Source organism: Zootoca vivipara, chromosome 7 (genome assembly GCF_965207765.1).
Source record: "Zootoca vivipara chromosome 7, rZooViv2.hap1.1, whole genome shotgun sequence".
Taxonomy (NCBI): Eukaryota; Metazoa; Chordata; class Lepidosauria; order Squamata; family Lacertidae; genus Zootoca; species Zootoca vivipara.
This window is the reverse complement of record NC_142590.1, coordinates 93,861,170-93,883,198: the sequence shown is the minus strand read 5'-3', so window position 1 is coordinate 93,883,198 and position 22,029 is coordinate 93,861,170. Positions and strand designations below refer to the sequence as shown.

Sequence of the window (22,029 nt, the reverse complement as noted above, 5' to 3'; positions counted from 1 at the left end):
GTGTGGAAGGGATGCCAAGGGTCATCTAGTCCAGCCCCCTGCAATACAGGAATCAGAGCTAAAGAATCCCTGACAGATAGCCATCCAACCTCTTTAAAAACCTCCAGTGAAGGTTTTCTCCATCTGTTCCTGTGGTGATGCATAGAGAGATTCTTCAGAATATTCCTGATCTACTTGGTCAGTGTGAACCCAGTAGCATTGTCCCAATATTGACTCATTCCCACAAATCTGGCACTGTGCAGAGGTCTTCTATCTTACCGCTTTCCAGAAAACTTTAAGGAGTTGGGTAGAGTCACTGCAGTGCTGTGTCAAGGACCACACCAGGGAAGACTGATTATTCACACAGTTCCAGAGAGAACTTAACTTTTGCATTGACCTTGTCACCTGAGGACCAAGTGAGGGCTGAGGCTTTCCATAGCTAGACTTAGAGCCAGTGTGGTGTAGTGGTTAGGGCAGGGGTCAGCAAACTTTTTCAGCAGGGGGCCGGTCCACTATATCTCATACCTTGTGGGGGGCCGGACTATATTTTGAAAAAAAATCTGAACGAATTCCTATGCCCCACAAATAACGCATAAATGCATTTTAAATAAAAGGACACATTCTACTTATGTAACAACACCAGGCAGGCCCCACAAATAACCCAGAGATGCATTTTAAATCAAAGGACACATTCTACTCATGTAAAAACATGCTGATTCCCGGACCGTCCACGGGCCGGATTTAGAAGGCGATTGGGCCACATCCGGCCCCTGGGCCTTAGTTTGGGGACCCCTGGGTTAGGGTTTCAGACCAGGACCTGGGAGATGAGGGTACAAATACCCCACCAGACCACCATGAAGCTCACTGGGTGACCTTGGGCCAGTCACTGCCTCTCTGCCTAACCTACCTTACAGGGTCGCTGTGGGGATTGAATGAGGAAGAGGAGAGAACCATGTACGCCCCCTTGAGTTCCTTTGGAGAAAAAAAGGGTGGAATGTAAACACAATGTAAACACAATAAATCAACAACAACAACAACAACAACAATAGTCCCAGAGTGGCTTAAGAACTGGACACGTAGTGACAGACCTCTGCTGCCCTCTTCTCAGGGGCCTACTTAGTCCATCGGCCTGACATCTTGAATAGACCCTAAAGTTGCCCCAAATCTGGAAAGGAATTCCAATCTGGGGGGGGGGGGGGGCGCTGTCCCTCCGCTCAGGTGCTGAAGCCAATCGAGCGCTGTCCTCAGACATGGTGCTGAAAGTCCCCCTCCTTGGCCACTGGCGCTAGCGCTGCAGGAGCTGTCCGCGTGCCGGTGCTGAAGCGACTTGCAGCTGCACTTCGCTGTGCTCCGGGCCACCTCCTGATCTCTGGGTGCTGAAAAGCGGCAAGGCCAGGTCCCCTTGCAAACAACAGTGCAGGGCTTTTCCCAATTGTTAGGGAATAGGGGGACAGGATGAGTCACCGTCTCCAAGCTCAGGAATGCACGAGCTTGCAAAGAAATGCGCTTTGTTCTCAAGGCAGGCAGGCGCATTCCTGTTAAAAATAACACCATAAATTATATATGGTGATAAATAAAGCGGGAGAGATCTAATCCACTTCCCGGGCGTGTCTCGAAGAGATACAGCACCACAGAGTCTGATTCTTTAGTGAAGGTGGGGCGCCTTGTAGGCAGCTGGGGAGGGCGAGGGGGGCATTCAGCTGCCCCCCTCTCGCACTTCACCTCCTGTCCACCAACGTCAGGTCAATCCTCCATGCCGATGCATGTTCTGAAAAGGATTGAGGCGGGCGAGATGGAGCGAAGGGGATAAGGACTGGGGTCTTAGGTGGGCTTGAACAGACCCTCCCCAGCTCTGTCACCAGAAAAAAATATGATGCCCCCCACCCCACTTTTTAGGTATTGAAGTGGGTGGGGGAGGCAATAGTAGAATCGCTGCCGAACTAAATTTCACGGGTTTAAATACACGAGACGTGCACACCCTAATCTTAGGTGCCCCTTTTATTTTGCAAAAGTCAAGCATCTTTACTGCCCCCCCACCCACCCCAAGCAGAATAGAAGGCGGAGAAAACCGCCGCCTGTTCTGGGGAGCTGCGGGTCTCTTCCGCGCCCCCACATCCAATTTTGCAATACGGTGCCTGTCTCTCCCCACCCCCACCCCCCAGGCAAGGGACGCGCCGTCGCGGTTTTAAAACCGATCCCCTTGGAGAAACTTTGCCGATCAATCAAGCCCTCGGCCGGATCCCTCCGCCGGACGGCAGAGCGAGCGAGTGAGCGTGCGAGAGAGCGAGGCGCGCGGCAGCCGCTGCACTGTGGCGCCCTCCGCCGTAGGGAAGAGTCCCGCAGTCTTCGGCTGGCAGAGCGGAGCTGAGGAGGAGAAGGAAGAGGAGGAGAAGGAGGCGAGCGGGACGGGGCGAGGCAGCGGCGGCGGCGGCTCAGCATCTTTCTCCGCGGCTTCAGCACCACCCGGAGCAGCGGCGGGGGCGACGGATCGGGCGGGAGCCGCCGGCTGCTTCTGGCCCTCCCTGATGTGAGACGGGCGGCGGACGGACGGACGGACGGGAGGAGGAGGAGGACGACGAAGAAGATGGGGGGCGCCTTCGGCCTGACCCTGGCCCTTTGCCACTCCGTGGGACTCTACCTGCAGCTCGGAGCCTCCTCGCGGCCCCCGCAGTGGGAGAACCAGATCTCGGGCAACGGTGAGTGGACCGGGCGGGGGTGCTGAGCCGCAGGGTGGGGCGGGTCCTAAGGGTGCCCCCGCAGCAAATGATCAACTGCTCAGTATCTTTTCGCTCCGCATAGTCCGCTTTGAGACCCCCCCCTTTAAACACCCACCCACACCCAGCTTTGTAGGGCACAAAGTCGTACCCCTCCCTCCAAATTTTTTCATGGGTGGCTTGTTAGTTACCCCGTGTTAGTTGCTGCCGGTGGAGGGGGCAAGTCCGGAGCGTTGGCGCAGAGTCCGAATAGGGTTTCTCCGGGAGCGGTGGCAACGGGCACCCCCCTGGCGACCGGGCAGAATCGTACCTCTGCCCAAATTGGGATCGCGAGGCAGAGTGTGGTCCTCCTCCTATTGCTGTCTACGACCAGCCCACCCCCCATTTTTAACTGCTCGGGGTGGAAATTGCGACTCCTCCGGTTGTGGATTGGGAAGTGGAGGCGATATAATTTTTGCCAGTTTGCGGGGCGTTGATTGGGGGGGGGGGAGAGAGAGAGAGAGAGAGACCCGGACTTGGTTGTTTGTAAGCGGCAAAGCGATTGTGAGGGCTGGGCTGGCGGCGGGGAGGTCGAGTCAACCTCTTTTCTGTCCACGAAAGGGAGGCAGAATCAGTCCTGGCGATTCGGTGCAGGAGGCATGATATACGCAAGTTTGGAAGATAACTTTTTTTATGCGGTGGGTGGGGGTCTTTCCTCGAAATCCCACCATTTGTTTGGAAGGAAGACTAGGAGACCCCTCCCAAGGGAAACCGCTCTCCAGTTTGGCACAGCAGAGCAGGAGATGTATGGGAGGAAGAGAGGCTGCGTGGCTGTTGGAGGAGGGAGAGCCCCCAGTTAAGCATATGGAAGAGCCAGAAACTTCACATCTGGGCTGGATGTGTGCACAAAACCGAATATATGGGGGGGGGGCACGCACACTGCATGTACACAGGCACATAGATTATTTCTAACTTCTCGAGTTTCACTGTAGGGCGTCCTTCCGTCCTCTCTGCCCCAGTTGTGGCCACAAACTTGGTCCACATTGCAGGGGGGTGGACTCACTATACGACCCTTTGGGTCCTCTCCCACTCTGCAATTCCAGGAGGTTGTGATAAATAGTTGCTGTCCATAGGGAGTCAGCAGGGTGGAGATGGTGGGCCTTACCTGTGGAAAGTGGGAAGCACCTGCTTCCAAAGCAGTCCCTGAAGGAGTATCTACACAGGGCTGGGGATGTCACCCTTACCTGGAATCCCAGTAGAGCTCCCGTCCCCCAGCTCCAAGGGTGCTCCTGCCCAGATAGGCTCTTTCCTGCTCTTAGCGTCTGCCCTGTTTTCCGACACCCAAGAACTCAGGTGGAGTTAGAGCACCCCCTCGTAAAGCAGCCTGAGGTACCCTGGCTGCTCAGGATGCTTAAAAAACACCAAAAAACCACCTGGGTGCCCTCCTGGGTGTTTTGGTCCCAGAGAAACTGCCAAGGGGGCACCCTGAACTTTCTTCATCAAGGCAGGAGCCTGAGGGTCTTAGCTGACTGCAAGCCGTGTGGTGGCAGGAGAAGGCATAGAGGGTCTCCAGACAATAGTCTTGAACAGGCAACACCACAATGGCCTTCCTTAAAACTCTCAGATAGCAGAGGAGGAGGAGGAGGCAGGAATATCCTGTGTTGTGGCCAGCTTGTGAGCTTCCTTGAAGGCCCTGTTTAGGAAAGTTTTTTTATGTGTGACATTTTAATGTATTTTTAATCTTTGTTGGAAGCCATCCAGAGTGGCTGGGAAAACCTAGCCAGATGGACGGGGTACAAATAAATTATTATTATTATTATTATTATTATTATTATTATTATTATTATTAAGCTGGTTGCTATTGGATGGGGGGGGGGTCTAGATTACAGGGATCCTTGGTCAGATCCTACATCCTTCCACCCACCCTTGTGTCAGTGCCAGCTGGGGCTGGAGATTTCAGAACGGCACAACTCCCTTCCTTCACAGGCTTGCTAAAGTCCAACGACCTCCTAGAAAGTGTGTAGGACTTTTTGGAGCTGGGGTTAAGGTTAGGATGAGCTTGGGCACAAATGCGGGAGAGAAGCTGGGGGGAGAAGGGGGAGGCTGGCGTCCTCTTTGAGAACAGCAAATGAGCTGAGTGCCTTAAGATAAATAAACCAGGTACCAGAACAAGCTGAACAAGCAAGGGGAACCCTATATAGAAAGGAAACCCCCCACCCATGGATGTGGTGGCAACCAGATACACCCCTGGAGGAGAGGAAGCAGTTTGAGCTGGCAGTGTTTGGGGAAGCGTTTCCATCACCTTGCTTCTTTCCCCTTGCCTTCCATAACGCTTCTTCACTCCTCCCCCTCCATTTGCCCAGGGAACCAGTTTCTGGCAAGGGGAAGAGGTGCAAGCTGTGTTAGCAACTGATGGGGCTGGGGGAGTTAGTCAACTTACCCTTCTGGGGACAGAGCTGGCTGCTCTCACTGACCTCTGGTGCAGAAATGTCCTGGAAGTTTAATATCACCCTGTTGCAAGGCAGGGACTGGACTTGCATTGTATATCTGGCTGTGCAGTGGTGTGAGGCTTGGGCAGAGGGGAAGGAGGGGAAGGATTTCAATGTTGCGCCCATTAGGGAGCAGGCCCCAGGCAGCTTCCTGGGTGCAGCAATTCCTCCTCGGCTTGACCAGCATGCTCTATGAACCAGCCTGCCTTTCCTGAGTCCAGAAGAGTCAGAGACCCATTTGTTAGGGCTTGCCGTGTTTTGTTTCTTGTAAAGTGGGGAAGCAGCGAGAGCCCCAGTATTGCAGAGCCTGCGACCAAGAGTAGTTCTGCAGCAACTCACTTAATCACAACCAAAAGCCTTTATTAACGAGGGTGAGGAGCAGTGAGTAAGTGGGTCGTGTATAATAAGCCACTCGCGATCAGTAGGTGAATACCAATTTGAGGAAAGTGCAGCTTGCAAGGAACTGGTATCAATGGCTGTTTAGCAGATTGGAGATTGGCCATTTCATTACTTGCTGGAACAGCTTCCTCCTGGCACAGTGAGATGGGGAGGCAGAGGAGGCGGAGGCCACAATAACTCCCTGGAAAGCAAGGAGCATGAACCACAGAGCTGGTGGTGACGTATTGAAAAGAAGACAGGGGCAGAAAGGAGACTGGCTATTCCCCACCACTGACACCTCCTTTTGGTTGTCATCGTGACACCTTCTCTGAACTGGACTCAAGCAAAAGCCTGGCGGAACCAAAGGGGTGGGTTTGCTCAGGCAGCTCCCCCATCATGAGGTGACTTCAGGCAGTCACAGGCAAACCTGTGAAGAGAGTCTCACAGGAGGAGGTAAAAAAAACACAACCAAACAAACCCTTGAATGTGTATGTTGGTGGAGATTGCATGAACCTATTCCAGGCACCACACAAGTCCAGCAGATAGAGGACACCGTGTGGAAACGGAGGAAGACTGAAGCCCAACAGGCATGGTGGGATCAGGAAGGGTGTGAGTTTAGGGCTACAAACATGCTAACCCTTTTGTAGCACACACAAAAACATGTGTTTTCTCCATCCGGAATCATTCGTGCACATCTTCCCTGCTAGCTTTTGACCCTTGACATATATGTTTTTAAAGGTAAAGGTAAAGGGACCCCTGACCATTAGGTCCAGGCGTGACCGACTCTGGGGTTGCGGCGCTCATCTCGCGTTATTGGCCGAGGGAGCCAGCGTACAGCTTCCAGGTCATGTGGCCAGCATAACAAAGCCACTTCTGGCGAACCAGAGCAGCACACGGAAACCCCATTTACCTTCCCGCGGGAGCGGTACCTATTTATCTACTTGCATTTTGACGTGCTTTCGAACTGCTAGGTTGGCAGGAGCTGGGACCAAGCAACGGGAGCTCACCCCATCGCAGGGATTCAAACCGCCAACCTTCTGATCGGCAAGCCCTAGGCTCTGTAGTTTAGCCCACAGCGCCACATTGTACGATTTTAAGCTGTTTCAAATGGCTTTTAATATTGTATTTTAATGCTGCAAACCACCCTGGGACCTTTGGGTGAAGGACAGGTGATGAATGACAAACATAATCATGGATCCTGCCATCCACAAGGGTGTGGGGGGGTTCCCTGATACACATTTGAAAAGCCTCCCCTTGACTAGGCTCTCTGTGCCTTTTCCTTTCTGCACGTGCTCCAGGTTTATGAAGAAGGAAGTGGAGATCATGATCTTCCTATATGACCACCCACAGCGTCATTGGGGAGGTGTGGATATGCCCCCTCCCTGCATTTCTTGGACCACCTACATGTGTTTTCAAATGGATGCAGTACAGGGTAATGCAGAATCAGTCTGCAGTGAGCTTTTGTTTTCAGAACGAAACCAGTTTCTCAAGAAGCACCTTTCGAGGGCAAGAAAAATGCAATAGATTTAGGTTCGGGGGGGGGGGGGAGTGCTCCGTCTCCATGGATTCTGGAATAAAATGCTGGTTGCACATAGCCTGGGAAGGGTTGAAACAGAAGAAGCCATAGTTCAGTGGCAGAGCATCTCCTTTGCACACAGAAGGCGCCAGGGTCAATCCTTGCTGCCCTCTCTAGGAAGGGCTGGGAGAAAACTCTGCTTCCAGAGAGCTGCTCTCAGCCAGTGTAGACAGGACTGGGCTAGATGGACTTACTCAGACGATGTTATACTGGTTCTCTCACTCAGTATAAAGCAGCTCCCTATGTTCTGAGCCAAAGAGCAGCAGGGAGCAAAGAGCGGAAGCCCAGTGGGAGCTGCTGACCAACCTCATGGCAGTTGCTGTAACAGAAAGCAGGAAGAAACTGGGTGAAGTCTTGTGGGCAGGGAGGGCCTGATTCCTGACATGCACCAGCAGGTGGCTCAGTTACTATTCCAGTAATAGAACCATAGAATTGTAGAGTTGGGAAGGATTCCCAAAGGTCATCCAGTCCAACCCCCAGCAATGCAGGAATCACAGCTAAAGAATCCCTGACAGGTGGCCATCCAACCTCTGCTTAAAAACCTCCAAGGAAGGAGAGTCCACAGCCTCCCAAAGGATTCTGTTCCATTGTCAAACAGCTCTTGCTGTCAGAAAGTTTTCCTTGATATTTAGCCAGAATCTCCTTTCTTATAAGATGGCTATCGTAGTAGTAGTTGTTGTTGTTACCTGGTCCATCTGACTGGGTTGCCCCAGACACAACAATAGCACTATAAGGCTGCCAAAGAGAGGCCAGGGTGCTCCCAGAAGGAAAACCATAAAGCTGAAACTCTTTAAGCCTGGGATGGCAGAGTCTGTGGCTCTCCAAGTATCATAGGACTCCAACTCCCATCAGCCCCAGCCGGTGTGGCTGATCATTGGGGATGATGGGAGCTGTAGTCAAGCTGTTCCTCACCCCTGCCTGAAGCCCACAACCTCTTGCAGGAGGGACTTCCCTTGCCTGTGGGGACCAGGCACCCTCCTCCCTACACCTCCAGGACTGGCTGCTTGATATTTCACTGCTTTGCAGCTCCACTGCTGCAAATGGCCAGAGGGTGTATTGCATCTCTCAGGCTCAAGTCCCCTGTGGATTTATGCAAATGCTTTGAGGAAATTGTTGCAGGGTTCAAGCTGAGCTGAGCTGCCCCAAACAGCTTGGGAGGCCCACTCTGAAAGCGGCGCATCTGCTTTCTGAAAACTCCCCAGGAACTCGTTTCCAAAATGCTGTTGGGTGCAGGTCCAGCTTGGGTTAGGTCCTGTGGGAAAGCGTTAGGGCAGGCACCTCTTTTTTGCCCAGGAGATTGAGGAAGGGGCTTTGCTCTGGGTTAGTTGGGCTGCAGGTCTCAGTAGCTTTGTGGATCACAGAAGCTGGTCGCCCAACACCATGCAAGGGACTGTATTGCAAAGATCACTTCTCTGCTTTCATCGGAATTCTTGACTTGCTCAGTCTACACACCAAGGTGTCATTAGAAGGGAATAAAACATGGTGATTTAACTTGACAAAGTTATTGGGGCCAGGTGGAGATTGGCATAGCACTGACCTTGTCCTTCTTGGGAGTAGGATTAAGCCACCCAAATATCTCTCGCAGAAGACACCACCCCAGCTCCTCTGATGCCAGCCTGAGGCTTCAGTTCCAGCCCATTTCCCTGCCAGGGTTTTTCCTGTGCAGGTAAAGGACACCTTGTGCTGAAACTCCAGCCTTTGTCCTTCCATCCTTCATTGGTTCTTCTCTCTTCCCGCTGACCCACGATCTCTGCAAACTACCCAACAGACCCTCCTTGCGCCGGGGTCTCGGGGCCTCCTTTCTGCCCACCATAATTTCCCAATGTTGCAGTGAGCATGTAGCCAGTTAGAATCCCTTCTTTCTTTAATTGGTCAACAGGGGTGGATGGAGTCCCCTCCTCCCTCCCTCCCTTTCCCTCCTTGAGCTTCCTGTAAATGTAGGCTGTGTGCGCTGCCAACCAGGCAGGCAGCAAAACAAAGCCTCCAGCTTGGCGTCTCTTTCTCTGTGTCCAGCAGCTTGCCAGGCTCCAGGGCACCCCAGGAGGCAGCTTTTACTGCAGTGCACATCCCTGCTCCCTTCCTCTTCCTCCTCCTCCTCCTCTACCTCCCTGCCTCTTAGCTTTCCCCTTTAATTATTCATGCCTCCATTGCAGGCAGTCTGCGAATGCCAGGCGGTGCCACGCCTGTTTGCCCTCCTTCCCTGCCAGCAAGAGACTTTATGTTGCCCGAGCCTGACAGTGGATGGGCATGCTTTGCTAGGCAGCTACAGGAGGAGAGTAGCACCAGGTGTGTGACCGTCCTTTCCCACTGCATTTGCAATCTCCATCAATGAACCACTTAGCGTAGTGGCCAGCCAATTAAGAGCCCCTCGCTGGACCCCTGTCCTCACTTGGCTGCTCTCCCCTTTGTCTCAGCCTCTGATGATTACACTCTCCATTATCTCCATGCAAACACTTTGCATTCAGCTGGATTTCCTCAAGCTTCCAGTGGCGAATTCTCCGCCCACCTGTGTTTTTCCTGCTGCTGTGAGGCAGGCCTTCATCTAGTGAAATTGCTTCTGACACCACTCCCCACCCCCACCCCATAAAATGTCCCTGGACCCCATCTCCCAGGCTCTGAGAGGCTTGTTTGCAATGGCCGAGATGGTGGGGAGTGGGATTTAATTCCTAGTTGTGAATTCTCAAAACATGTGCGACAGCAAAGCCAAGAGCTAAAGCCAACCCTTTTCCTTGCTCAGCAGAGATGAGCTCTGTGTGACACCATAGAATGTGGCTTCCTCGGTTCCTATGATACTGAGTCAGGTTATTTGTCCAGCGTTGTCTACTCTGACTGGAAGTGGTACCCTAAGGTTGCAGATACCAGACAGGGAATGATCCTGGACTCTTTCCCATGCAAATAAGGTTTCTGCCACTGAGACACTTGAAGAAGACACAGAAAGACTGGGGGGGGGGGCTGGAGGAGGAGAGCAGCTGAAAGGGGGTAGCAGTCAGCATTTTGCAACCAGCTCTCCATCTTCCAGCTGTTTAAGATTTAGGTAGCTTGTGGATCAAATCTACCCCATGTTGTACTGGCTGACAGACAACCCCTCAGTGTCCTTCTCTTGGCTAAACCCCAGAAAGGAAAACTGCCCCAACCAGAACTTGCAATGTGGATTTTAGCTCGGGATGCTTGATCGAGGCAGGCGGGAGGGTTGAGTGATGGCTTCTTGCCTATGACCGTCCCTCTCAAGTGGTCCACTGAGGAGGCTAGTGGCCAGCCACCGGTTTCAGGCATACCCAAGGTAACAATCAGACACCCACAACAAGGCAGTTGGAAGGATCCTGGGCTTGTAAAGAGCATGTTTTCTGGGTCTTTTGCATGGCACCCTTTTCAGCCTTTCCTAGGTCTACACTTACCTGCTGCAACATCAGTAGAGCAACGGATGATGAGGTCCCTGGGATGTTTTCACCATATCTGGCAGAAAGTGTGTTTGTGTCCCGTGCAAGCAAATCAGCAGCTGCCCTTGAGATGCTGGGTCTCCATCCACCATCACCTCTTGTTTAACCCTTGGTGGTAAGGAGTGGGGTGTATTCAAGACCTGCCATGCTTTAGGCATCTTTTAGCCCCTCACCTGCCCCAATACTTAGTCTGATAAAACAGATGTCTTCTTTTGAGGCCTCTCACACAGTCTGTGCACTGCAGTGCGTGTCCTAATGAATAGAAATCAGGACAGAGAAACGAAACGCCTGTTGCTGGAAGCCGCAGGAGGGGAGAGGGGTCTTGTGATCGAATCCTGTTTGCGGGTTTCCAAAAGGCACTTGGTTGGCCACTGTGAGAACAGGATGCTGGACTAGAGGGGCCACTGGCCTGATCCAGTAGGGTCTTCTCATGTTCTTGTGTAAGTCAATGGTGACTGACTACTCATGCTTAAGCCACCTGGATTAAAGATGTGGTGGTTTTGTGAATGATCTAGGGAAGTAATAGTACCACTGTATTCTGCTCTGGTCAGACCTCACCTGGAGTACTGTGTCCAGTTCTGGGCACCACAGTTCAAGAAGGATATTGACAAGCTGGAACGTGTCCAGAAGAGGGCAACCAAAATGGTCAAAGTCCTGGAAACGATGCCTTATGAGGAACGGCTTAGGGAGCTGGGTATGTTTAGCCTGGAGAAGAGAAGGTTAAGGGGTGATATGATAGCCATGTTCAAATATACGAAAGGATGTCATATGGAGGAGGGAGAAAGGTTGTTTTCTGCTGCTCCAGAGAAGCGGACACGGAGCAATGGATTCAAACTTCAAGAAAGAAGATTCCACCTAAACATTAGGAAGAACTTCCTGACAGTAAGAGCTGTTCGGCAGTGGAATTTGCTGCCAAGGAGTGTGGTGGAGTCTCCTTCTTTGGAGGTCTTTAAGCAGAGGCTTGACAGCCATATGTCAAGAATGCTTTGATGGTGTTTCCTGCTTGGCAGGGGGTTGGACTGGATGGCCCTTGTGGTCTCTTCCAACTCTATGATTCTATGAACAGGCCAGTGTGCGAAGTAGCTTAGCGTGTTGAGTTGGCTGCCTTGAAATCCTCTTGTGCTGTGGTCCTCGGTCTCTGCCTGGGATGTGCTGAAGCAGCAACAAGCCGGCAGGCAATCTGGAGGAGGCTAGCAAGGTCTTGGCCTTCTGACTGGCGCTGGGCTCAGGAGTGACATCCAGAAGGTGGGCAGGATACTCAGCACACCTGCTACCCTACTCATTACCTCCGTCAACAAAACCTGATTAAAATCTTGCTTTTGCATTACTTATTTCACACAATTAAGGAACCACTTGAGGGTAAAAAAACACACCCAACAACAACTCTCAAAGCAGTTTTACAAAAATGGCAAAACAATCAAATCATCCGTAAGAAAAAATAATATCAATAATTTTAAACTTTCTAATAGTTGAAATAACAACAGACTACGGACAGATTAAAACTTGCATCAGCTTTCGAAACATCTGGGTAGGCTTGTCTAAATAAATGTGTTTTTAGCAAGAACCCAGGAGGGTTCAGCAAAGGCTGGTGTCGATGGGCAGGGAGTTCCAAAGTGCAGATGCTCCACTAAGAGATTGAGTCCTTGCAAATGTGGAATGGCTATTATGTGATGCCTCTAACAGGGCCGCTGATCAAAGCAGTCCAGTGTTCGTATATGGTTCTTGTTACCCCTCTGGCTCCTTTGAACTAGCTCTTTCCAGTGTTCTCCTTTTTAAGATTAATTCCAGGACTATTCCCCTCTCTGCAGGCTGTGGTTTTATGGGTGTTCAGAAGAGCTGCTGTCTTAGATTTTTAAAGCCACTTCTATGTGTAGCTCCGAGTTCATGGGTGTGTGGCACACAGCCCACTTTATAAATGGTGCTCTGTGCGTCATTGAACGAGGGACCCTTCCTGCTTCTGGATGTTTTCACAGGCAGATCTCTTTGTCTTGCTCACAACGCTTCTCAAACGAAATGTGTCTGCTTGTTTCCAGGCTTGAAAATTGAGGTGTACATTCAATTTGTGGTTGGAAGGAATCGGGGCAACAGACTTCTTTTCTGCAGCACTTTTTAGTCATCTTCTTGCTAGATACTAGGTCTCTTGGCATCTGTGCAGAACATGCTGTGTGTGTGTGAAAGAGAGAGGGGATTCTAAAACCCAGTTTTTCAAAGAAACATCTGGATTGCCAACACTTACCTTTGTAGGCATCTCTTAGGTTGTGCGGAGAGAGATAAAGGGAGAAGTTTAGATGATGCAACTTCTCTGCTTACTGTGACAGAAGCCACATCTGCCCAGTCGCTCTTTACTGCTTCAAAAGGAGGCTGAACCCCCTCCCTTTCAGCTAGTTCTTAGGAGCTCTGGTCCTATTTTTGATAGAAAGCAAACAATGGAAGCTTTTAAGATTCACCTGCAGTGAAGCCACCCTCACCCACACTCAACTGATTCCATTCCTCCCCACATTTATTTATGCCTGTTGGGTGCTGTTGTGCTCAAATTCTGCTTGTGGGCTTCCCACAAGCACCTGGTAGCCACTGTGAGGACTGGATACTGGGCCAGGTGAGGCACTGGCCTGATCCAGTAATGCATCCCCTGGTTATCTCCCGCTTGGACTACTGCAATGCGCTCTACGTGGGGCTACCTTTGAAGGTGACTCGGAAACTACAACTAATACAGAATGCGGCAGCTAGACTGGTGACTGGGAGCAGCCGCTGAGACCACATAACACTGGTCCTGAAAGACCTACATTGACTCCCAGTACGTTTCCGAGCACAATTCAAAGTGTTGGTGTTGACCTTTAAAGCCCTAAACGGCCTCAGCCCTATATACCTAGAAGTGTCTCCACCCCCATCGTTCAGCCCAGACACTCAAGCTCAGCTCCCAGGGTCTTCTGCTGGTTCCCTCACTGCGAGAAGTGAGGTGACAGGGAACCAGGCAGAGGGCCTTCTCGGTAGTAGCGCCCACCCTGTGGAACACCCTCCCATCAGATGCAGGGGTGTAGGAAGATAGGGGTGGTGGGGGCGGGCCGCCCTGAGCGGCGGGCTGCAAGGGATGCCATCGTGGGCACCCGCCCCCAGAACGCATGTCACACCCCCGCCCAGCTTTGGTCAGTGCCCACCTTCGGTTTGTTTGGCAGCTGAAAGGAATTTCAATGTGGCTAACACTAGATTAAAAATGCAAAGTGTTTTGCTCAGAGCCCGCTAGAAACCAACAAAGTAGCAACAAACAGAAGGCGGCCTTTGCAAATGAGATTCGCTATCCCTTTGCAAACAGGCAAATGTTCCCGAGAGATGGGCCAGGGACTTGCATTGCGGGAAATTGAGTAATAAGTCTGTGAGTTCTGAGCTTGGCATCAGAATTGTTGGAGGAGCCTTGGGAGCATCTTTGCCACACAAGAAGTTCAGCTTACAGAATAATAGAATCACAGGATTCTAGGGTTGGATGTCATCTAGTCCAACCCCTACAATGCAGGAATCACAGCTTAAAAAAAAACCCTGCCGGGTAGCCATCCAACTTTTGTTTTAAAATCTCCAATGAAGTAGAGTCCACCATCTTCTGAGAGAGTCCATTCCATGGACGAACGGCCCATGCTGTCAGAAAGCTCTTCCTAAAGTTTAGTGGAATCTCCTTTCTTTTCATCTGAATCCACTTGTTTGGGTCCTACCCTCTGGAGCACACGAGAACAAACTTGCCCCATCTTCCATGGGACAGCTCTTCAGAAGTTTGAATATGGCTGTCCTGTCACTTGCACTAGCAGAACCTCATTGCACGACAGATTGCTTCTTGATTCTCTTGGGCAACAAAGTTCCACCGGCGCCAAACCTTTCACCAGCAGAACAAGTATACTACTAAGAGATTTAGCTCTGCATTGGAGGCAGCCCAAGACAAGGAAGTAGTAACTTGAGAATTAAAACTAGACATTCAGAATTCAGCTCAGATCGGACCTCTGAAATAACACATTCAGAGTCCAAAGGAAGCTAATTTGCATGGATTTCCAACCCAATCCATCCCAAATGCCCAGGATAGAGCACAATAATTAAAGATCACAGAACAAAACACTTCAATTCCATTCATAGTTTTTCACCGCACCATTTCACTAGGGAGCTTGGAGCAGGGAATGGGGTTTCCCTCCCATTTTAATCTGAAGGAAATACATCTTATGTTATGTTATCTGGGCAAAGGTTACTCCAGCAAGCTTCGTGGCTGACCTTTCATTTTATCCCCATCCCCAGTACCGTTTCTGTGCTGGGCATAAAAATTCTTCCAGATCCCCAAAGATGGAAAATATCTGCAGCTCTCCTGGCTTCAGCCACAATGTTTAATAGCAGTTTGGAAGATATAGAGGCCAATAGCAGGCAAGTATCCAGAAATAAGGCAATTCACAGCTGTGAGGGAGCCAAGAGTGGTTTTCTATATGCCCACAAGAGTGGTTTTGAGTTCCATGGAGGAAAATATGGCCTATGAATTTTAAAATAAAATAATAAAACCTGGTCCCACAGATGAAACAGGAAAACAGGATGCTGCCTTCTATTGAGCCAGGTCATCATTGGTCCAGCTAGCTCAGCACTGTCTAAGAAACTGACCTGCAGTAACTACTAAGAATCTTTCCCAGCCCTTCTTAGAAATTCTGCCAGGGAATCAAACAGGGGAGGAACATTTTGCCTCCAAACAGATGCTCCAGCCCCTCCAGCAAAAATCTGAATTGGATATTTTGCCAATTTTAATCTTGCCCCCACCCCACCCCAAAAAATCCATTTCAACTCTAGGTAAGAGGAGTTTATTTCAGAGTTTGTCTCAGAAAAGGCAAGGGGTGGATATTCAGATAAGTGTTTCCCATCCTTGTTCTCTAATCCTTGCCAGGGTTGGCACTCATCCCATCATAGGTACCAACTCCCCAGCACCCACAAAATTCCCCATGAAGGGGCCGAGCACCCTCGAATTTTGTTGCCATGCCCATGCCCATTGCATGGCACCCACTGTCTTGGGTCCAAATTGGCACTCCTGCACCCCCTAGTTATATCTGACAAGGACGTGCCCTGTCTTTGAACTCCTTGGGCTATGAAGTGGGCTACATGAGACGGCCCTGGGAGTCCCTCCCAACGTCACAGCTCTATGGTTCTGTGAGAGCCTAACCTGCTTCAGGTTTCCTTCTCCCTCCCTCCTGCCCACCAACAGCTGGCTAAATCAGATCCGAAGAGCTTGGAACCCATCCAGCGCAATGCGTCACCCAGGAATCTAAGGCGGACCACCAAGCAGGGCTGGCCTACCCATGAGGCAAGGTGAGAAGACTGCCTCAGGTGGCAGGATCTTCAGGGGCAGCAGCAGCTGCAGGACGCTCCGTGGAGGTCAGATCTGTCAGAATGGACTCCTTCTCTCCCTTCCTCAATTTCCTTTGATTCCCACTTCAGCCATCGGGTAAAGTTGCATTGATTCTCTCCTTCGTTCCTGACGTAGATCTTCACTCACCCCTTCGTCCCTGGCAGGCGAGGGTGTCATTTTGTGGTTCGTCTCAGGTGCCAAGGTGTCTTGGACCAGCCCTGCCGCCAGGGGATCAATAAATCTGGCTTTGCTACCAGATGGTGGGGTCTGCTTCTAATGGAGGAGAGGGCTATCGATGGCTGTGGTGGACTCGGGGCTTTCGGATTTTAGCAGCACTGTGTGCGACGGCGAAATTCGGGGCCCCTGGCCTCTCGCCTCCCATTCTTCCTCATTGTTGCAGAGTCCCCTGCAGCCCCCTCAGCTCGGCACCCAGTGCAGGTGAACAGGTTTCCCTCTGCTGAATCCCCCTCTCGCTGTTGTCAGCAAGTATGTGGGGAAAATCAATCAATCAATCATGGCTACTAGGCATGATGGCTTTTTTCTGCCTCCAGGGTTGGAGGGAGCAATACCAGGTGCTGGAAGGCGCAGGAGGGGAGAGGGCTGCTCTTGTGCTTGACTCCTGTTTGCTGGTTTCCCACAGGCTTCTTCTGTTCTCACGCTTGGCAGTTCAGAAGTCCTGCTAGCCAGAGTGAAATCCAATCACCCAGATGGCCGCTGGTCCAGATCGCATAACAGAGGGCATTGGAGAACCTTCCTCTCCATGGAGAGCCGTCCTCCAAACTGCCCTTCTGCCTGGCTTCATAGACTCTTGGCAGAACCCAGCTGAAGGAGAGCTTCCTTCCTGCCCAGCATCGCCTCCACCTGACAGCTCTAAACCAGAGAGCCCCTCTCCCTTCCAGGCACCCACCACCACCACCTGTCCCCCTCCCCTCTGCCGGTCTGGTGCTGGAGGAGAATTAGAAATGGCTGCAGGTTTCAAGGTTAATTCAAGCGCCTTGGCGAGGAGCACTCCAGTCCTGATGGCAATCTCCGAGCTGGCTGGGCTTTCTCTCTTTTTTTCTTTTTCGCCTCTAATTTACAGTGCAAATTTGAGATAATTCTGCCACTAATATGACAATAAATAGGGTCAGGGAAACTATTCTTCTCCGCCCGCTCGGAAAACAATCGCCCTCCCCTGGTGCCTGGCGGCAGGTTCTCCGGCGCTTCCCCGCCAAGGCCGGCACTTTCATCTGTGGGAAAAGGGCAATTGCATAATTACTGGAAGGAATCGGCTCATCAGTTGATAGGGCCCTCTCCAGTTTTACAAAGCGAGAACAATAGAGGCCAGATGGCTTGCAGCAGCCTCTCCTGCCCTGCTGCCTGCCAGATACCAGCCGAGGGCAAGCAGCACTCTAGGAGAAAAGGGGCCGGATGGAAGAGAGAGAAGCAGCAGCCGCGCAGGCAAGGGAGAGGCTGGCCTGTCTTCTCAGTCACTTTGGCCTGTGATTGCTGGCCGATTTGTGCCTCTAGGCTCTTTGGTTTGGAAGGGGTTACTTCCTACAGGCAGTGCTGCAAATGGTTAGTGTTTGCCCCTGCCCACTGTAGAAACTAGATATCCACCCAAGGCTGCAACCTCTGACTAGGGCAGGCAGGGTCTACTCAGGACATAAGAACATAATGAGAGCCCTCCTGGATCAGGCCCTCCTAGTCCAGCATCCTGTTCCTACACCAGATGTCTGTGGGAAGCAGAATACAAGAGCAACTCTCCCCTCCTGGGTTTTCCAGTAACTGGCCTTCAGAAGCACTGCTTCCCCCAGCTGTAGAGGTAGAACAAGCATGGCTTTCATAACTAGTAGCCAGTGATAGCCCTCAGAGGATCACTCAGTCCAGTCCCATGCAATGCAGCAATCTCAGCTAAAGAATTCTCCAGCCAGGATTGGAAAGTGGGTTCTGCGGCTGCCTCCACAATTAAGAGGGAGCCTCCCTCCTCTTAGCTTTGGTGACTGCTAGCAGGGCCGGCTCTAGGGGTAGGCTGGGTGGCGTGGGGCGCCAAGGCGCCGGGCTGGAAGGGGGGGGCGGAGTGATCTCCGCACCATGGCGCCCGGGCGCCCGACGTGCTTGAGCCCTGACTGCTAGTGTTTATATGACTCTGCATTGAAGGCAAGGGCCCCAGGAAGTGGAGTGTGCAATTCTGCGCTCCCTTCTCATTCCCACAACCATTGTTCTTATATACGGAATCTTCTCCAGGCTTCATTCATGCAATTCTCCCAACACACAAGTCCGCTATATTCCAGCTGCAGAATTAATTTTAGCAATTCTCCTAGTCGAGGGGGAATTCAGGAGGGGGGATGTAGGTCACAGGGAGCCGGAAGGACCCAGAAAGCACAGGGAGGGGGACAAGAGCTCAGTGGCAAAGTAGCTGTTTGGCCTGCAGAAGGTCCCAGGTCCAATCTATCAAGGGGGCAGGGCAGGATTTAGGTTCGATGAGGCCCTAAGCTACTGAAGTACATTGGCTCCCAGTACGTTTCCGAGCACAATTCAAAGTGTTGGTGCTGACCTTTAAAGCCCTAAATGGCCTCGGTCCAGTATACCTGAAGGAGCATCTCCACCTCCATCATTCTGCCCAGACACTGAGGTCCAGCACCAAGGGCCTTCTGGCGGTTCCCTCGTTGCGAGAAGCCAAGTTGCAGGGAACTAGGCAGAGGGCCTTATCGGTGGTGGCGCCTGCCCTGTGGAACGCCCTCCCAACAGATGTCAAAGAGGAAAACAACTACCAGACTTTTAGAAGACATCTGAAGGCAGCCCTGTTCAGGGAGGCTTTTAATGTTTAATAGATTATTGTGTTTTATTTTTCTGTTGGAAGCCGCCCAGAGTTGCTGGGGAAACCCAGCCAGATGGGCAGGGTATAAATAATATATTATTGTTGTTGTTGTTGTTGTTGTTGTTGTTGTTGTTGTTGTAATGGGACCCTTTATATGTCCAGTTGTCCTTTGTCAATAACAATTTTTCACTTTTTTGTGTTGAATATATGCTATATGGACCTAAAGCCATTTGCACATGTTGCCATGCAAGCAGTCCATGCAGAATGTAGGCACCCTGTATATAGAAAGGAGCAAAGCAGTTATATTTTAGGGAGTAGGCTAGCAGGCAGGGCCCATGACTTACATCATAGGAGCCTGCACAACACAAAGCATGGTTGCTGTATGTAGGTTTTATTTTATTTGCTTTTTATCTTATATTTTGGAAATGTACATCCAGGTTTTTTTCTTTATTTTTTTTTGGGGGGGGGGCCAAGAGAGTGGGGCCCTAAGCAAGAGCTTGCATAACTTACACATAAATTTGGCACTCTGAGGGGGCCGTTGGTGCCTACCAGCCACGGTGGCTCAGCTCTGCCTCCACGGCCAGAGCCACCAATGCTTCCAGTTGCTGGAAAATGCAGGAGGGGAGAGGGCGGCTCTTGTGCTCAGGTCCTGCTTGCAAGATTCCCAAAGGCTCCTGGCTGGCCACTGTGAGAACAGGACGCTCGACTAGAGGGGGCCCCCTTGGCCTGATCCAGCAGCTTCTTCTTATGTTCTTATGCCGCCAGTCAGAGTACTCAAGGCTGGGCCAGGTGGACAAAGAAGCTGAGCTGGGAGATGGCAGCTTCATTTGTTTCTATGACTGATGGGAGGGGTTCCCCTTTTCTTAGTCGAATTTGGCTCAGCCTGGACAGAACAGATGCCTGCCTGCTTGCCTGCCTTGCTTGCTTGCTTGCTTGCTTGCTTGCTTCCAGGCACCCTGCTCCCTCCGAAACCAAGATGGGCCAATCCACTGGGGGGGGGGGAGTTTGCAAGAGGCTGAGCTCCAGCTGAAAAGCTGCTTGGCCATTTTCTTGTTGTTAGGCCAGGCATGCAGGGAGGAAGGGAGGAAGCCCTTCATCACCGGAGAGGAGCTGAGCCGGCAATTAGGTCTCTCTGAGCACCCAGGCTCACCGAGCCATAATAAACCATGAATGATGACAAGGGGCTTTGTGGAAGGCAGAGAATAAGCGGCACTCCATCACTGCCCCACACATAATAACAGTCATCAAAAGAGCCAAAAACATTAGCAGCAATATTGATAGCAGAGCTGGAGCAACACCCGCTGCATGTCAGCTCCCCAAAGCCCAGCGCTCTCCACTGCCTCCCACTTCGGGCCTTCAGAGTTCTGCAGCTGACTGACTCCCTTCTGCTGGGTGACGGAACCACAGAATTGTAGGGTTGGAAGGGAGGAGCCGTTCGACATAGGAAGGTGGTGGACTCTCCTTCATTGGAGAGGCCGGATGGCCATCTGCCAGGGATTCTTGAACTGTTGTTCCTGCATTGCAGTGGGTTGGACTAGATGATCCTTGGGGGTCCCTTCCAACTCCCAATTCCATGATTCTACAAACAGCATGCCAGTTTGCCTTTCTGCCTGTCACCTTTCGGAGTTGGTGTCTGGCAGCTCCACAGCAACATCCTTGAAAGGCTTGGCTGGCGGCTGCTCAAGACCTTCCAGTCCCCTTTATCTGATACAGCCTTGATTGAGATCTGCCCTTCATTTCCTCCTACGGTGTCATTCTTGCATCTGCTCAGTTCAGCCCTTCCCCACAGCAGCCTTTGCTTTCCGCAGCTCTCCAGGGGAATTTTAATCCTCTAAACTCTGCTGTTCTCCTTTCTCTCCTTCCTCATCTCTCCCCCTCCCACTGCCACCTCTTGTCCCTCAATAAAACAGCAACTTTGCCACACCCAGAGATTTTGCTAGAGAGCTCTCTGCATGCACTGGGGCCAGTGGGCCAAAGAACTTATTTCTATCCCCTCAAACAACAAGTGGCTCACTTTCCCATTCCAAGACCCCAGAAGCTGTCTGGGGATCTGTCAGAAATACCCAGCCATTCCTTGAACCCCAAAGCAGCATCACTTGTGAAATAAAGACCACCTCATGCCAACATTTTGCAAAGCAAAGACCTCTTAGAAACCCAGTCGATGTAGAAGAAAACTGCAGTGTCTATTTAGGGAGTGTCTTGGGGGGGGGGTAAGGTAGAAATGGTAACCAAGGGTGACCCACTATCGCTGAAAAGGTCAGTCCACCTTGCGATGGCACGAACATAATCTCTGCTTCTGGCTTAACTGTCTTGCCCGTTGCCTGCTGTCCTTAGATTTTGGGACCTCTGCACTGCACCCTCTTCCCCTCATGAGCACTTGATGGCAAATGCCAGGAGGGGCTCTGACTGCCAGCACAGCTACCAGGCTGCTCTTTTTTTCTCTCTGGGGGCGACAGACGCCTTCCACACGCTCGCCTTTCTGCAGACAGATTGCCATTCCCACTTGCCCGAAACTGAGTGACGGAGAGGGCTTTTTTTCCTAGCAACATATCTGTGCATAATTTGCAATCTGCCTTCAGGCGGCACAAACACCGCTTCTTCTGTATTCAGACCACCCTTCCGACTGGCTGATCCCAACTTTGGAAGAGAATCCTGGTGGGGAGGATTTTGTTTGCAGGCCCCTCTCTAAAGATCTGCTCCCTAGATCTCTCAGGTCGTTTGCAACCAGGTGTTTGGGGTTAAGGATCTGCAGCAAAGCACTCGAGAGCCCAGTGCCTGCGGGAGGAGACCTATGGAGAGGGAGCCTCTGAAGGGAGTGTGTGCAGCTCTGGTTGCCTCACCTCAAAAAGGATACCGTAGAACAGGAAAAGGTTCAGAAACCACAATGATCAAGGGGTTGGACTGGCAACTCCCCAGTGAAGAAAGGGTGCAGGGTTTGGGACTGTAAGTTTAGAGAAAAAGTGATTGAGAGGTTTCAAGAATTCGCAGGAATCGAACGAAGCTGAATGTTGGGAGATTTAGGGTGTACACATAAAAGGAAGGACTTCTTCGCACAAGGTCAAACTTTTCTCGAGAGCCTCCTATTGAGGCATCTGGTTGTCCCACGTGAGAACAGGATGCTGGAACAGATGGGCCCCTGGGGATTGGCCTGACCCATGTCTTTTCCTTCTCATGTCTTTTCTTCGAGTTTCTCCATTCCCTTCAATGAAGGTCAAGCTACGAGCCCTACTGCTGCGAGCTCCCAGGGCATGTTAGACTAAAGCCTCCCCCATCTAGTGAAATGTGGGCAAAAGCTATTTGCCTCTGTCTGTGCACTGTTGT

The 22,029-nt window shown here is 51.4% G+C and overlaps 1 protein-coding gene across 1 annotated transcript in view; it reads left to right on the top strand.

Moving 5' to 3' along the window:
- The first annotated feature begins 1,626 nt into the window (after positions 1-1,626).
- The window catches only part of VSTM2L (V-set and transmembrane domain containing 2 like), an 86,370-nt gene continuing 65,967 nt past the window's right edge, over positions 1,627-22,029 (top strand). Inside the window, exon 1 of the mRNA XM_035124311.3 lies at positions 1,627-2,675. Coding sequence (XP_034980202.1) covers positions 2,564-2,675 — 112 coding nt within the window. The 5' untranslated portion in view covers positions 1,627-2,563. The remainder of the gene's footprint in view (positions 2,676-22,029) is intronic.